This window comes from Pristiophorus japonicus, chromosome 14 (genome assembly GCF_044704955.1).
Source record: "Pristiophorus japonicus isolate sPriJap1 chromosome 14, sPriJap1.hap1, whole genome shotgun sequence".
NCBI lineage: Eukaryota > Metazoa > Chordata > Chondrichthyes > Pristiophoridae > Pristiophorus > Pristiophorus japonicus.
Window position 1 is genome coordinate 145503026 of NC_091990.1, and position 17885 is coordinate 145520910.

At 43.9% G+C, this 17885-nt stretch overlaps 1 protein-coding gene across 3 annotated transcripts in view; it reads left to right on the forward strand.

Moving 5' to 3' along the window:
* The window catches only part of ttc17 (tetratricopeptide repeat domain 17), a 178764-nt gene that overhangs the window by 5236 nt on the left and 155643 nt on the right, over nt 1-17885 (forward strand). The window contains exon 2 of one of the 3 annotated variants that reach the window (XM_070899666.1): nt 2089-2193. The exons of 1 other annotated variant lie outside the window; for it this stretch is intronic. In XM_070899666.1, the coding sequence (XP_070755767.1) occupies nt 2089-2193 (105 nt within the window). Of the gene's footprint in view, nt 1-2088; nt 2194-16481; nt 16534-17885 lie in introns of all 3 variants that reach the window. One more of the 3 variants, XM_070899668.1, reaches the window with a different exon arrangement.

A 17885-nucleotide genomic window follows, 5' to 3' on the forward strand; every position in this document is an offset into this window, starting at 1 on the left:
TGTTTAAGATCACATTGTCGGGAATTCTCGATTTTTAAAAATTTCGGTATTGCACAGCACCGTTGTGACGAGCAGATATTTATATTAATCTAATGTTAGCTCAGAATTAAATTTTATAAACGCATATCCTTAAAAAGTTAGTCAGAAAAAGTATCGTAAATAATAAATGGGATTCAAATACAGAGCTTCATGTGCCTCAAATGAGTATTCACAAAAGTCATGCAAATGCTATAGATTCTGATAGCACCTGCAGTCTCCAGATCACCAACCTATTTGCTAGGTTTCTCTGGAACCCTGACTTGATTTCAACATAGTTGCTGCTGATTTTTAAATTCACTATCCAATCTGGTGATAAATATGATTTAAGTACATGAATGTGGCTGAAATGTTCATAACTTAAAATCACATTTTATCATTAACTATCATTTAAGGAAGAAATAGCGGTACATCTAGATAGGAATAGTGCAATCAAGCAGACGCAGCATGGATTCATGAAGGGGAAATCATGATTAACTAATTTACTGGAATTCTTTGAGGATATAACGAGCATGGTGGATAGAGGTGTACCGATGGATGTGGTGTATTTAGATTTTCAAAAGGCATTCGATAAGGTGCCACACAAAAGGTTACTGCAGAAGATAAAGGTACACGGAGTCAGAGGAAATGTATTAGCATGGATCGAGAATTGGCTGGCTAACAGAAAGCAGAGAGTCGGGATAAATGAGTCCTTTTCGGGTTGGAAATCGGTGGTTAGTGGTGTGCCACAGGGATCGGTGCTGGGACCACAACTGTTTACAATATACATAGATGACCTGGAAGAGGGGACAGAGTGTAGTGTAACAAAATTTGCAGATGACACAAAGATTACTGGGAAAGCGGGTTGTGTAGAGGACACAGAGAGGTTGCAAAGAGATTTAGATAGGTTAAGCGAATGGGCTAAGGTTTGGCAGATGGAATACAATTTCGGAAAGTGTGACGTCATCCACCTTGGAGGAAAAAAAACAGTAAAAGGGAATATTATTTGAATGGGGAGAAATTACAACATGCTGCAGTGCAGAGGGACCTGGGGGTCCTTGTACATGAATCCCAAAAAGTTAGTTTGCAGGTGCAGCAGGTAATCAGGAAGGTGAATGGAATGTTGGTCTTCATTGTGAGAGGGATGGAGTACAAAAGCAGGGAGGTCCTTCTGCAACTGTATAGGGTATTGGTGAGGCCGCACCTGGAGTACTGCGTGCAATTTTGGTCACCTTACTTAAGGAAGGATATACTAGCTTTGGAGGGGGTACAGAGATGATTCACTAGGCTGATTCCCGAGATGAGGGGGTTACCTTATGATAGATTGAGTAGACTGGGTCTTTACTCGTTGGAGTTCAGAAGGATGAGGGGTGATCTTATAGAAACATTTAAAATAATGAAAGCGATAGACAAGATGGAGGCAGAGAGGTTGTTTCCACTAGTCGGGGAGACTAGAACTAGGGGGCACAGCCTCAAAATACGGGGGAGCCAATTTAAAACCGAGTTGAGAAGGAATTTCTTCTCCCAGAGGGTTGTGAATCTGTGGAATTATCTGCCCAAGGAAGCAGTTGAGGCTAGCTCATTGAATATATTCAAATCACAGATCGATAGATTTTTAACCAATAAGGGAATTAAGGGCTACGGGGAGTGGGCGGGTAAGTGGAGCTGAGTCCACGGCCAGATCAGCCATGATCTTGTTGAATGGCGGAGCAGGCTCGAGCGGCTAGATGGCCTACTCCTGTTCCTAATTCTTATGTTCTTATCTGCAAGATCAGGGGCATGAATTTTTTTTTAACAGTAGCTTCTCGTTTCAGATGATGACTTGAGTTTCCAGCTGTGTCTGTATACACATCTTAATTAAGAAAAAACAGTTCATCATGAAATGAATGTTTTAGTCTATCTAACTGAACTACCTAGATTTGTTTTGCATAACAGGATAACTATTCACTTCTTAACCTGCCAAATAATTAAAGTAAGAGTGTTATCATGATGCTAAATTAAAGCCATGTAACTTCTCTGTGTATCCGAGCTGTTTTAAAAACTTAATTTTGTATTTTGCATTCTGAAAACTAGCATTTTGATGAGAGAGAGAGAGAACAGAAACAGTGGCACGTTCAATGCTATCAGTTGCTTTTGGAGGCCATTGTGGAATCTGATGATCAGGAACAGTGCACGCTGGTATGGCGAAAAATCATGATTTAATTAAAAAAATTAAAGTATAGTGAGACCAAAGATGTATTATTTTGTGTTTTCCAGTGCTACCTGTTCAAAATCTCTTGAAGACCAGGGGCCTGAAATTCATCATATTACTGCCCACTTACCGCCCAAAAATGCGAATTTGATCAAAAAAATCAATCACTGCCTACTTACCGCCCACATTCCCGCTGGTGGGAAATTTATCAGATATTTACTGCCGGCGGTAGTCCATGCTGCCCGTCCATCGCGAAGGCCCAAAAATGCAGATTTGATCACTAAGATCCATTTAATGCTCGCCCTAAATACCGTCCTAAGTAAGGTCTTGCCTAATATCTTGGCCGATCTTAAGCGGATGGTAGTAGTGTGCCATGGCAGCAGCGCCCTCCCCCGACACCAGCTTTGTCTGCCCACTGTATGGAACCCACATGACTGTTGCCCTTCATTTTCTAAAAGTACAAGAGTGGTCAAATTCAATAAAAAGATTTATATAAAATTGTGAAACATTCAATACACTTAAAACTTGGGAAAACTTTCAAAAATGTCTTCATCCCTTACGATTGTCCCCACTGTGGGCAAGGCCTCCTCAGTTTCCTTCCAGATCTGCTGGTACTAGACCAGGGGTGGCTTTCCATGATAAAGCCCCGATACCTTGCCTCCACCGCAGAAACAGTGCGTCCAGTTCCTTGTTCGTAACCCATGGTGCCCTCAGCCTCTGCCCATCTTTGACTTTTTTCAGGGTGGTCTTCTCACTCATGATTTTATTTAAGATCGTTAATAAATCTTGCTCAGTTATTTTTTTTTTCCACACTCTTCCCACCTATCTATCTATAAACTGACATTTCCTGCTTTGTCCTTTGTCTTTGGTACTTTCTGTTTCTCCCTCTCCCTCTCCCTCTCTTCTGTCTTCTGTCTTTCGAAGTCGCTGTCCCTCCCAAGCTGTTCCGCGCATGTGCGGGCAACCCCCAATCACGTCAAAAACGACATCGACATAAAAGAAAAATCGCGCATGCGCAGAACTTGGCCTCCGATTTTTGCCAAGTCTAATGGCCTGCACCAACATCCGATATTCCCTGCTCCCGCTGCCGCCCGCTACATTACCATGAAATTTGTGCTGGAGAATCTCCGCGGCAGCGGGCTGTAAAAACAATGAAGGGCCACCCGAATACCGTCAAGAAACGGGTGGCAGTGGGACATCATCAATTTCAGGTCCCAGAAAAATATTTCTGTGTAATATACCAGTCATTAAGATTAAAGCACAATACTTGATTACATTTTTACATTTGCTCGAATGCTGTTATAAGAGCAACAGCTTACATTTATTCAGCGCCGCTAATATAGAAATAAAACCAGAAACACAATGTTTTTATAAAAAACAAATGGATGCCTAGCTAAAAAAGGAGATATTGGGGCTGACCAAAAGCCTAGAAGTTTATTGAAGAATGCAAGGGGGGTGCAGGGCATTCGAGATGGAATTCTAGGCGGCTGATAGCACAACCACCAAAAGTAGGGCTAAGGGGTGAGGTTGGGGTGGATGCACAAGAGGCCACAGTTACAGGAAAGTAGGATTCAACGAGTTGCAGGGCTGTAAGAGGCTACAGAGTTAGGGGTGGGTGAGACCATGAAGAGATTTAAAGGCAAGGGCGAGTTTCTTGTGTACGTCAAGGGTGAGTGGGACTTGGGTAGTGAAACAGTTTTGCATGAGCTTGGACGGAGGCTAATGTAGTCCCTATTTTTTTTAAAAAGTGACAAGTCAAACCCAGGTAACTATAGGCCCTTCAGTTTAACCTGTAACAGGCAAGATGCTTGAAAGAATCATAAGAGATGCTTGGATAGGAAGGAACATATTGAGGACCCCCAACATGGCTTCATAAAACAAAGAGGTCATGTCTCTCAAATCTAATTGTACTTTTTGAAGAAGTTACAAAGTTGGTGGATGAGGGAAGCCCAGTAGACATTGTCTACTTAGATCTCCAAAAAGCTTTTGACAAGGTACCGCACAAGAGGCTTCTCTATAAGATTGGAACCTCTGGTATTAGTGGAAATATATTGAGCTGGATACAGAACTGGCTGGCAGGATGCACGCAAAGAGTAGTTGTAGATGGATTTGGATCTGTTTGGAGAGCGGTCACCAGTGGTGTCACACGGATCAGTGTTGGAACCATTGCTTTTTACACTTTTTATTAATGATCTGGATTCAGGGGTTGGCGGCACAATTTACAAATGATACCAAGATCTGTGCGAGTTCTAGAACTGTAGAAGAGGCTCGTCTGATTCAGGCAGATCTTTAATGTTTTGGAAGGCTGGGTTTATGATTGGAAACTGATGTATAACTTAGATAAGTTTAGTGTTATGCATGCGGGCAGGGCAAATGCTCACCTTTCCCTGGAGGGTGTATGAATGTTATTAAAGATGGTGGAGTTAGAAAAAGATTTGGGCATTCTAGTGCATACATCCTTAAAAGGTACATGAGCAATGCCGTGCAGCAATAGTTAGAGCACATATGATATTGGGGTTTATCCATAGGACAATTGAGTATAAGATGAGGTGTACTGTTTTGTCCGTGTACAAGACCTTAGTCAGGCTGCACTTGGAATACTGTGTCCAGTTTTGGTGGTCTCACATGGTGGGTGATATTGAGGCTCTGGAAAGGATGCAGAAGAGGGCCACTAGATTAATTTCAAGCCGAAAGCATCTTAGTTATCAAGATAGATTAGAACAGTTGGGACTCTTTTACCTTAGCGCAGTGTAGACTTATGGGGGATATGATTGAGGTTTAGAAGATAATGAAGGGAATAAACAGTGTTCCAACTGACCGTTTATTTCAATTGAATAGGTTAAGCAGGATCAGGGGGCACTCATTTAAGTTGTATATGAGGTTAGATGTCAGGAAGTTGGTTCTTTTCACAGAATAGTAGACCTCTGGAACAAGCTGCCCCTTCATGTTGTGGATGCAGACTCACTGAATTCCTTCAAGCAAAAGCTGGATTTGTTTCTGGCTGCGGTGGAGATTAACTGTTACAGAAGGTAGGTACTGCAGGGAATTTAATGGCCAGAGTGATCTCCTGGACTAGTTTTGACCACCTAGATGGCTTGGAGAGGAATATCCCAGATTTTTTTCTCCCAAATTGGCCTGGGTTTTTTAAATCTTTTTTTTTGCCTCTCCCAGGAGATCACATGGTTTCGGGTGGGGTGGAGTGTATATGTTGTGATACACAAGGTATTGCAATTGTGTGGGACAGGCTTGATGGACCAGATGGTCTTTACCTGTCTGTCATTTTTCGTATGTTTCTGTGAGCAGGAATTTAGGGAGGGGAGAGGAGGACAGTTAGGAGAATAGTGGCATGTTTGACTCTGGAGATAATAGAGGCATGGGCGAGGGTCTCAGCAGCAGCTGGATTAAGGTGTAATGGAGAGGGTCTGTGATCAGAAGCTCAGTGCGGGGCCCAGACTGCAATCATTCTGGTTCGACCTGAAACCATGGCCAGGGAGGAGTATGGAATCGGTGGAAAGGATAGGCACTCTGGTGGAGGCTGAAGACAATGGTGTCAATCTTCCAACAAAGTGACAGCTGCCAACGAACCAGAAGCTGCGCAGAAGCGTTCTGACTAAAATCTGTGGTGGTTTAAGTATGAATGTATAATATCATATCGCATGTCTCAATCTATGGAGCTGTGGGTTGTTTTAATAATGTATAATACATTTAAGTATTAGTGCAACAGGGGAGGATTGTGGAGATTTATTTGCGCAGTGTGCAAGCTCCGTGTGCAGGAAAAGGAGAAGAAAATTAATAAAAATGGACATTTACTGTATTTTGCTGGCGCAGCTTTTCTTTTTTCCTGATGCAGCTTTGTTCAACAGTAGCAATCTCTTCATGACCCCTTGACCTCTTTTCTCTCTGGAAGTGATTTCTTTGTAATGGCAACAATATTTTCTTTTCAGTTAGATAACAACCAAAAAAACACAAACTGCGCATGCGCAATACTTCGACTTTGTTGGCAGCTGTTGCGTCCATCTTCCAATATATAACTGGAGGAAATAGTGGTTCATCCAAAACTGGATGTTGGACAAAATGACTCTCAAAAGCATTTTGATTATGATGAGGTTAAGTTCATTTTTTTTTTTACTTAAAAAAAAAATTGAATTATTAGCAGTCCTTTTAAAATGTAACAAATAATGGCATATAGTGTTTAGTAATACTGAATATTTACATCAGTCAATTTTATTGGCAAATGCGTGTTACTCTCCTATTCTCAGTGAACTGTTGAACATGAATCTGTTACACTCTTCAATTTGGAATAACAGTTCATTAGAAGAAAGAGTTGCATCCCAATTCTGAAAAATTAGTTTGTGTGTACGTTTAGGATGTTTAAAGGTTAGATTTGATAAAACATTGATTAGGATTTGTAATGGAAAAGATATCAACTAGCACTGAATTTAATTTTTAAGCAAGATTTGATCTTAATGGAATGTCTTGGGAATTTTGTTACCATGCAAGTTTTAAAAAGTTGATGCGGCACCTTCATACCACCAACAGAGGAACCAAACAGAAAAATCCACGAATCATTAGATCTTGTTTGAGCAAATCAAGTCCTACACACAACAGATGTTATGTTGGTGTTCCTGCACTGCTTTTAGTGGAAGCCAAATTGAGATGATTCTAATACTGGGAGCCCTATAGCAGTGACGTGAAGCAATGTGATACCAAAAAATTAGTTTATGATACTCCTTGAAGCAGGTAGTATGATGAGGGGTAACAGCCTGGATTTTATGGTCAGAAGCGAAGGGACGGCTCTCACCGCTGACCTCAAAAAGCTACCCATAAAGATTTATTGGGCTCGAGTGTAGATTTTCTCTTTTCTGACCCGTTTCGTTTGGAACCTACAGGGGATCTGCAGCAGGCAGGCTGATCAGCCAATCAGATTGAAGCATTCTCACACAGCAAAGCAGGAAGTAAAAAGCAGGGAATACTAATCATATTTAAATCATTGTACAGAAAGTCAAATAAAGATTGGGACACACACATGGGGGTTAAGGGAAAAATGTAAATATCAGAACAAAAACTTAAACATTTTAAAAATCTGCAATTTTTAAATGTTCTGATGGAATGAGATTCCACACTTTATAAAATTAGTTTTTCAGGTTCAGCAGTAGTTATGACTCAGTATGTCATTAAAAACTGAGTTACGCCTGATTGAACAAGGCTTAACACTTTCATTGGTTTTTACATCGGGAAGTGTGTAAATAATTGACGTTCACAACAAATCAGTGATTTCTAATGATTCCGTCTGCAAAAACCGCAACAGTGTACCCTGTGAAGGAGCAGGATATCATTGACAGCAACTTCTGGATTTCCACGTTTAACCATGCATATGCAGATACCAGAAGTTTCTGTCCATTTCACAGCATAATAACAAGCGCTGAGAGCTTTGCTGTTATTACTACCACAAATTCCGGGTCTTCATATGCTGTTAAAATCCTCCTATTTCTGTTGAGATTATTCTGTTTGTTTTCCTTTTTTAAAAAAAAATGGCCACATGGGCCTTCTGTACTGAAATTCTCAATTTTGGAAGAATAAAAATGAATGCTGGAAGATTTCAGTATAAGAAATATATTTTTAAATATGGATATCTTTGGCTTAGTATCTTCATATGTGGGTCACAATTATTTGAGAGAATTTGTTCCCTATTGGGTCTCTGATTGGCCCAATGTACTGTTGCCTATGAGAGCAATTCCACTTGCTCCTGGGATTCTGTCTGTGTTAGTTGAGGTAGCTGCTTGTCTTTTGAGTATATATTGAGGTGACTTGCCTTATGAATGTTACTCCCAAACCTGTAGAGAAGTAACTGGCCTCTAGTTATGAATTCCCTCTGACTGCATAGCTGAGATTGCTATGTCATAGTTGACAAAGCGTACGCTTAAGCAAATGTTCTACCACGCTCTGGACAGTGCATGAATATGTAAACCAGCACTCTTAACATTGCAAAATAATTATTCTACCTTGTATCCTAAAATGTAATAGGCTGAGAGTTTTTTTTCTTGTGTTCTTTTCCTACACTCGCGCCCCTTTCCCCCCCCCACCGCCACCCTTCAATATTTATCCCTCCATCAATATAACTAAAACAGATTCTCTGGTCATCATCACATTGCTATTTGTGGGAACTTGCTGTGTGCAAATTGGCTGCCGCGTTTCCTACCATGCAACAGTGACTATACTTGAAAAATACTTAATTGGCTGTAAAGCACTTTGGGACGTCCTGAGGTTGTGAAGGGTGCTGTATAAATGCAAGTATTTTATTGTTCTATTATCAGATACTACTGTTACCGGAAGACTGATAACATTGAGAGACTGATTACCTCACCTAAGTATTCATTGGAATTACATAACTATTATTTATCTAAGAGTCTATATGATAAAATGCCAATGCTTGAAAACAAACTTGTATGACATTAGCAATCACAGTTTTGCTTTGATAATTACAAACAAAGTTTTAAATTGGACCCTGCGGGTTTCTTGTTCAAGGTTAGAGTGCTCAAAACTATTCAGCACCAAAGTGCTTAAAACTATTTTTTATAATTAGCTCATTACTGCAGGTAATTAACAGATAAAGGATCTGTTTTTATGCAGCGATTGTTCTTGGGTTGAAGGTACAATTTTATTTTACAAGCATTTGTAAATTAGTAACCTGTGCCAGTCACATGCACGTGTTCTGTCTTGCCAAATTGACAGTGGGCGTGATAACTTAAGAGTGAAATGTCTCTGATGATTTTCATCTAATTGAACAAAGTGTATAACCCAAAGCTATGCAGATAGGCTCCTGATATGCAGGGTTCGTTTAGGATCGAGGGAGTGTTCAATGCATTCTCATAATTTAAAAACAAAAACAAGTAGTTGATCAAGAGCAGTTTTTCTCTTGTATAATAAAAACAGAAAATGCTGAAATTCTCAGCAGGTCAGGCAGCATCTGTGGAGAGAAACCAAGTTAACGTTTCGGGTCTGTGACTCTTCGTCAGAACTGGAAAAGTTCGAGATGTAACCGATTTCTTGAAGTGCTGGAGCGTTGAAAGGGGAGGGAAGGAAAGAACAAAAGGGTAGTTCTGTGACAGGGTGGAAGACGGGAGTGATTTAAGAGAGAAAAGGGATGATGGGCAAAAATGAGATGGTAATGTCACAAGTTCGGAAACAAAAGATGAGTCTAGATGGGGTGTGAATGGCAGAATGATCACCAGCTGCCATGGGAAAGATTTAAAAAAAAGAAGGGGTGGAGGTGTGTTCGTTTCATTTTAAAAAGAAAAGGGGGAATAAATATGGGTAGAGGTTATGGTCTGAAGTTGTTGAATTCGATGTTGAGTCCAGAAAGCTGTAAAGTGCCTAAACGAAAGATGATTAGGTGCTGTTCCTCGAGCTTGTGTTGAGCTTCATTGTGAACGGTGTAGGAGGCCAAGGATGGAGAGGTCAGAGTGGAGTGGAGAATTAGTGACGGATGACCGGAAGCTCGGGGTCATGTGTATGGACTGAACGAAGGTGTTCTGTAAAGTGGTTACCCAATTTGCGTTTGGTCTGCCTATTGTAGAGGAGACCACATTATGAGTAGTGAATACAGCATACTAAATTGAAAGAAGTACATGGAAATCGCTGCTTCACCTGGAAGGAGTGTTTGGGGCCCTGGACAGTGGGACGGGAGGAGATAAAAGGACAGGTGTTGCATCTCCTGCGCTTGCACGGGAAGGTGCCGTGGGAGGGGGATGGTGATGGGGGGTGATTGCGGAGTGGACCAGGGTGTCGCGGACGGAGCAATTCTTCGGAATGCTGGGAGGTGAGGGGATCACGCTGGAGGTGGCGGAAATGGCGGAGGATGATCCGTTGAACGTGGAGGCTGATGGGATGAAAGGTGAGGACAAGGGGAACCCTGTCGTGGTTCTGGGAGGGAGGGGAAGGGGTGAGAGCAGAAATGCAGGAAATAGAACGGACACGATGGAGTGGAATCCTCAGTTGAGGAAAAAGAAAGCTATATCAGAGGCAGTTGTGCAAAAGGTGATGTTGGAGCCGATGCTGCAGAGACTGAGAAACTGGGAGAATGGAATGGAGTCCTTCCAGAATGCGGGGTGGGAGGAAGTGTAGTCCAGGTAGCTGTGGGAGTCAGTGGGCTTATAGTGAATGTTAGTCAATAGATTATCCCCAGAAATAGAGACGGAGAAGTCGAGGAAGGGAAGAGTCGACAGTGGACCATGTGGAGGTGAGGGAAGGGTGGAAATTGGATGCAAAGTGAATGAAATTTTCTAGTTCAGGCCGAGAACAGGAAACTGCTCTGATGGTCATCAATGTACTGAAAAAAGAGATGAGGGAGGTGTTATATATGTGGACTTGTATTTATTCTGTACAGCCACCAGAGGGCTAGTTCCCCGGAATCCCAAGGGATCGCATAATCCCCTGGGAGCACAGGTATTTAAGGAGGCTTCACAGGTTGGAGAGGCAATCTGGAGACCTGCAATAAAAGACTAAGGTCACACTTTACTTTGAGCTCTCCGTGTTCAGTCTGACTCTTTCTCCATACACAACAACTGGTGATGAGATACAGATAGCGAACCCAAAGATGCAGAGAACAGTGGGCATCCTGGAGAAATTTTTGGAGGGAGATGATTGGGAAACTTTTGTGGAGCGACTCGATCAATACTTCGTGGCCAACGAGCTAGATGGGGAAGAGAGCGCTGTCAAACATAGAGCGATCCTCCTCACCGTCTGTGGGGCACCAACGTGTGGCCTCATGAAGAATCTGCTCACTCCAGCGAAACCCACGGAGAAAGCGTACGACGATTTGTGCACACTGGTCCGAGAGCATTTGAACCCGAAGGAAAGCGTTCTGATGGCGAGGTACCGCTTCTACACCGACAAAAGGTCTGAAGGCCAGGAAGTGGCGAGTTATGTCGTCGAGCTGAGACGCCTTGCAGGACATTGCGAATTTGGAGCACATGCTCAGAGACTTTGTAATACTTGGCATTGGCCACGAAACCATACTTCGCAAGTTTTGACTGGAGACCCCAACCTTGAGTAAGGCCATAGCGATAGCCTAGGCGTTCATTGTCACCAGCGACCATACTAAGCAAATCTCTCAGCACACAAGTGCTGCTACAAGTACCGTGAAGAAAGTAATGTTGTTTTCGAATGGTAACATACAGGGCAGGTCTCACACACCTGCAGCTAGACATCCGCAGATGTCTGAGTCCACCATCAAGGGTGATGAATGCAAGGCCATTAACACCTTGTTGGCGCTGCGGGGGTGGTCATTGTTTTCATTCATGCCGATTCAAAGGATACGTTTGCAAGGGCTGTGGAACAATGGGACACTTCCAACGAGAGTGCAGGCGAGCTGCTAAGCCTCTTAAACTTGCAAACCACCACGTTGCAGAGGAGGACAGGTCCACGGAGGATCACTACGTACCCGAGCCTCAGATGAGGCAGAGGTACATGGGGTGCACACATTCACCACAAATTCTTCCCCAATAATGCTGAATATTGAACTAAATGGACTCCCGGTGTCAATGGAGTTGGACACCGGGGCGAGCTAGTCCATCATGGTCAAAAAGACTTTCGAAAGGTTGTGGTGCAACAAGGCCTCAAGGCCAGTCTTCACTCCAGTTCGCAAGAGACTAAGAACTTACACTAAAGAACTGATTCTTGTAATTGGCAGTGCTACCGTAAAGGTCTCCTACGATGGAGCGGTGCACAAGCTACCTCTCTGGATGGTACCGGGCGATGGTCCCACGCTGCTCGGCAGGACCTGCCTGGAAAAGATACGCTGGAACTGGGACGACGTCCGAGCGCTATAGCCCACTGACGGCACTTCGTGTGCCCAGGTCTTAAACAAATTTCCTTCGCTGTTCGAACTAGGCATCGGGAAATTCCAATGAGCAAAAGTGCAGATCCACCTAATTCCGGGGGCGCTACCCATCTATCACAAGGCGAGAGCAGTACCGTACATGATGAGAGGGTAGAGATCGAGCTAGACTGGTTGCAATGAGAGGGCATCATTTCACTGATCAAGTTCAGTCCTATTGTCCCAGTCCTCAAGGAAGACTGCACCGTTAGAATCTGTGGCGATTCCAAAGTAGCTATCAATCGTTTCTCCCTGCAGGACCAATACCTACTACCAAAAGCCGACGACCTCTTTGCAACGCTGGCGGGAGGAAAGACGTTCACGAAGCTGGATCTGACTTCAGCCTACATGACGCAGGAACTGGAGGAATCATCGAACGCCCTCACCTGCATCAACATGCACCAAGGTCTTTTTGTTTATAACAGATGCCTGTTTGGAATCCGATCAGCGGCGGCGATATTCCAGAGAAACATGGACAGTTTACTGAAGTCGGTCCCGCACACCGTGATCTTCCAGGACGACATCTTGGTCACAGGTCGGAACACAGTTGAGCACCTGCAGAACCTGGAGGAGGTTCTTAGCCGACTCAACCACGTGGGGCTCAGGTTAAAACGCTTGAAGTGCGTTTTCCTGGTGCCTGAAGTGGAGTTCCTGGGAAGGAGGATTACGGTGGACGGCATCAGGCCCACCAACGCGAAGACTGAGTCAATCGAGAACGCACCGAGGCCACAGAACGTGACTGAGCTGCGGTTGTTTCTGGGACTCTTGAACTACTTTGGTAACTTCTTACCAGGTCTCAGCACCCTGCTAGAACCACTACATGTCTTACTACGAAAAGGGGGCAAATGGGTTTGGGGCAAAAGCCTAGAAAATGCCTTTGTAAAAGCGAGAAAATTGTTATGCTCAAACAAATTGCTTGTGTTGTGTGATCCATGTAAGCGTTTGATACGAGCATTTGATGCGTCGTCATATGGCGTTGAGTGTGTATTGCAACAAGCTAATGATTTTGGGAAACTGCATCTGGTTGCTTATGCATCCAGGAGTCTGTCTAAGGCTGAGAGAGCCTACAGCATGATTGGAAAAAGAAGCGTTAGCGTGTGTCTATGGGGTAAAGGAAATGCATCAATACCTGTTTGGGCTAAAATTCGAATTGGAAACTGACCATAAGCCACTTATATCCACTCATCGGCTCGGATCCAGAGATGGGCGCTCACGTTGTCCGTATACAACTACGCCACCCGCCACAGGCCAGGCACAGAAAACTGCGTCGATGCTCTCAGTAGGCTGCCATTGCCCACCACGGGCTGGAAATGGCGCAGCCAGCAGATCTAGCCATAGTTATGGAACATTTGAGAGTGAGCAATCACTCGTCACTGCCTGGCAGATCAAAACCTATACAAGCCAGGACCCCTTATTATCTCTAGTCAAATGCTGTGTGCTTCGCGGGAGCTGGTTCAGTGTCCCAGTGGAAATGCAGGAAGAGATAAAGCCGTTCCAGCGGCACAAAGATGAAATGTCTATACAGGCAGACTGCCTTCTGTGGGGCAATCAAGTAATGGTCCCCAAGAAGGGCAGAGACACCTTCATCAGTGACCTCCACAGTACCCACCCAGGCATCGTAATGATGAAAGCGATAGTCAACGTGTGGTGGCCCGGCATGGATGTGGACTTAGAATCCTGCGTTCACAGATGTAATACATGCTTGCAGTTAAACAATGTACCCAGGGAGGCGCCGCTAAGTTTATGGTCTTGGCCCTCCAAAGTGTAGTCTCGGGTACACGTCGACTATGCAGGCCCATTCTTAAGTAAAATGTTCCTTGTGGTTGTAGATGCATACTCCAAGTGGATTGAATGTGAGATAATGTCGGCTAGCACGTCCGCTGCCACCACTGAAAGCCTGTGGGCCATGTTTGCCTCACACGGCTTACCCGATGCAACAACGGGCCATGTTTTACCAGTGCTGAATTCAAAGAATTCATGACCCGTAATGGGATCAAACATGTCACATCTGCTCCGTTTAAACCAGCGTCCAATGGTTAGGCAGTTAGAGCAGTGCAAACCATCAAGCAAGGCTTGAAGAGGGTAACTGAAGGCTCACTGCAGACTTGCCTATCCCGCGTCCTGCTTAGCTACTGCACGAGACCACACTCACTCACTGGGATCCCACCTGCTGAACTGCTCATGAAAAGAACACTTAAGACAAGGCTCTCGTTAGTTCACCCTGATCTACATGAACAGGTAGAGAGCAGGCGGCTTCAACAAAGTGCATACCATGATAGCGCAAATGTGTCACGTGAGATTGAAGTCAATGATCCTGTAGTTGTATTAAATTATGGACAAGGTCCAAAGTGGCTTCCTGGCACTGTTGTGGCCAAAGAGGGGAGCAGGGTGTTTCGGGTCAAACTTTCAAATGGACTCATTCACCGGAAACACTTGAACTAAATCAAACTCAGATTCACGGACTATCCTGAGCAACCCACCTTGGACCCTTACCTTTTTGATCCCCCAACACACACACACCAGTGGCAACCGACACCACGGTTGACCACGAAGTAGAACCCATCATCCACAGCAACCCTGCAGGGCCCAACACACCAGGCAGCCCAGCCTGGTCAGCAGCCCAGCGAGGGCCCAACAAATGATTCAACAACACCAGCTTTCACACAGACGATCAACCAAGAGCCCCAGATCGACTCACGTAAATAGTTACACTATTGACTTTGGGGGTGAATATTGTTGTATATGTGGACTTGTATTTACTCTGTACAGCCACCAGAGGGCTCATTCCCTGGAGTCCCAAGGGATCCCATAATCCCTTGGGAGCACAGGTATTAAAGAAGGCTTCACAGGTTGGAGAGGCATTCTGGAGACCTGCAATAAAAGACTACGGTCACACTTTACTTTGAGCTCAGTGTTCAGTCTGACTCTTTCTCCTTACACAACAGGAGGGGACCCAATTAGGATTAGAATAAAGAATCTTCCTCCTATCGCGCAAAAAGGCAGGCATAGCTGGAACAGAAGTGGGTTCCCATAGTAACGGCTTTAATTTGGAGGAAGTGACTGGAAGTTCAACCAGGCGGAGGAAGGTGGTGGTGGATAGGGACTAGTTGGGCCTCTGCTCAAGAAAGAAGCGGAGCGCCCAAAGGCCATCCTGCTGGGAGATGTAAATGTAGAGGGATTGGACATCCGTAGTGAAAAGGAGACAGTTGGGACCTGGAAACTGTTAAAGTGGCGGAGGGCATCGGAAGAGTTGCGGATGTAGGTGGGAAGAGACTGGACGAGGGGAGAAAAAATATAGAGTCGAGATAGGAAGAAATAAGTTCTTTGGGGTAAGAACAGGCTGAAACGATGGGTCTACCAGGGCAGTCCTGTATCTGGATCTTGGGAAGAAGGTAGAAGCGGGCTGAGTGGGGTTGGGGACCTATGAGGTTGGTGGCTGTGGAGGGAAGATCTCCAGAAGAGATGAGGTCAGTGACGGTCTGGGAAATGATGGCTTGATGTTCGGTAATGGGGTCATGGGGAGGTAGGTCCGGGGAAGGTAGTTGGAGGTGTCAGAGTTGGCGATCAGCCTCTGCAACGTAGAGGTCAGTTTGCCAAACAACAGCGCCACCCTTGTCAGCAGGTTTAATAATGGGGTTGGATCTGAGAGAGCGGAGTGCTGCAAGATCAGAGGGAGGCAAGTTAGAGTGAGTGAGGGGAGCAGAGAAATTGAGACGGCCCATGTCCTGTTGGCAGTTAGCGATGAAGCGATCTAGAGAGGGTGAGAGGCAGGGGTCCAAGTAGAGCGAGAGTTCTGAAAAAGTGAGAAGGAGTCGGCTGTACAAGAGGGGAGGGGGGCGAAGGGAAGACTCCTGGCTGAAGAAGTGGGCATGGAGGCGAAGGTGGTGGAAAAAGAGATCAACATCGTGCCGAGCTCAAAAATCATTGAGGTGGGGGCATAAGGGCATGAAGCTCAGGCCTTTGCTGATTGTTTGAGATCTAAAAGGGGAAGGTCAGAGGGGATAGTGAAAACACAGCAGGGGCTGGAAGAAGGGATGGAATCATAGGGAAGACGGTTCCGGAGGGGAGTTGGTGTCCAAGAGTTGTTGAAGCTTACGATCCTTGACACCTGAAAGGAAGGAAACATTTTTTCTGTTCTTCTTTTTGATTTTAAATTCTTTCAATCTTACAGAAGTGACCAGGGCAGCATAATGGAAACATTTTGGGTAGTACTGTGCATCAGAGACTCTTATCTGTTTTCAGACCATGATTAGGACATGCTCCAAAATCCTGCAGCAGACTTATTTATTTAACATAAAATTTGGTTTAAATTTCTCTTGGACTTTTGTAGTTATATTTTAAAATATTATACATTAGTGGCGAACAGAGATCTGATGTTTGCTTTTGTTCCATGTTTAGTAAATGGGGAGCAGTATCACAAGGCAAAATTGAAGTGGAGAAGTTGCCTGCGGTTAGTGCATATATGTAATATTCTCATTTAATTTATGTATATGCTCTTGTAGAATTTATAAAAATGTTTTGATAACCAGTGAGCTAGAAAATTAAGGAAGCCTAGAAAATAAGTGAAAGCTATTTTAATTACTTAAAATAATGAGTATTAAAATAACCATATAGTGTCAGTTATCTCACTCCTGTCTCTGAGTCAGAAGATCATGGGTTCGTGCCCCGCTCCAGAGACTTGAGCACATCATCTCAGCTGGTTCGTCAGCGCAGTACTGAGTTAATGCTGCACTGTCACATGCTACTTCTCGAAGGGGAGTTCTCTCAGTATACTGCCAACTCTTATCTCTCAACTAGTAACACCAAAAGCAGATTGGCCCAGATTTTGCATTGGTAATGATGGCTAACTGTCAGTGTTCGCTGTCATTACCCCTCTGAAACTGACTGTAACTTCAGGATTTAGCGCTTGCGTAGATAAACGCGGAAATCCTGAAGTTGCGGTCAGTCACTCACTGCCCTGACACGGGCTGTGCTGTGGAAGCTTTTACGATATAATTACGTTGTTAAACACCCCATTAAAAGTTAACTCTTGTTTGAATAGGTGCAAGCATATTGATTGCTGAACAACCATTCTGGCCATAAAAAATGAAATTTTTGTGGGAAAATTATTTGAAAAAATATACATCTTTTTAAGGTTTGTTATTTCAGTTTCTACCTTTTTAATCCAATGTGTATGTGCCAATCTTTATTTTGCTCTCTGTAAAATTTTTAAAAATTGGATTGTATCCGTGATTTTTATTTCCTTGTGGTTGCTTAATTACATAATTGCTGCTCTACGCTAAGAATTCCCTTTTGACAGCGCTGCAATCAATTTAACATTGCAAAATCTGAAGTTTTCGCGATCTCGGTGGGCAGCTTTTTTCGAGGTCAGCGGCGATTGTTGTCGTTTCACAACTGACTGCAGATTCCAGGCCACTATTTGGTCATTTATCAAATTGCTATTTTTGGGACCATGCTGTACACGAATTGGCTGTTGTGTTTCCCTACATTACAACAGTGGCTGCACTCCAAAAGTAATTGACTCTGAAGTGCTTTGGGTCATCCTGAGGTCGTGAAAGACACTATATAAATGCAAGTTCTTTCTTACAATTCCATTTAAAATGAAGTGAAAATTCTAACTTTTGCTCAAACATTTTAATACTATTAGTATAAACCAAATACAGTCCATGTTGACGAGGGTGCCAATTTTGTGTAGTGTGTTATTCAAGAACTATTTTCAGGCATTCCAACATCCTGCACTCTGCCCATTTCCTCATAAGGTGAGCTGCTCATTTCAGATTTGCTGCTCTGTGCAGCTGCCAA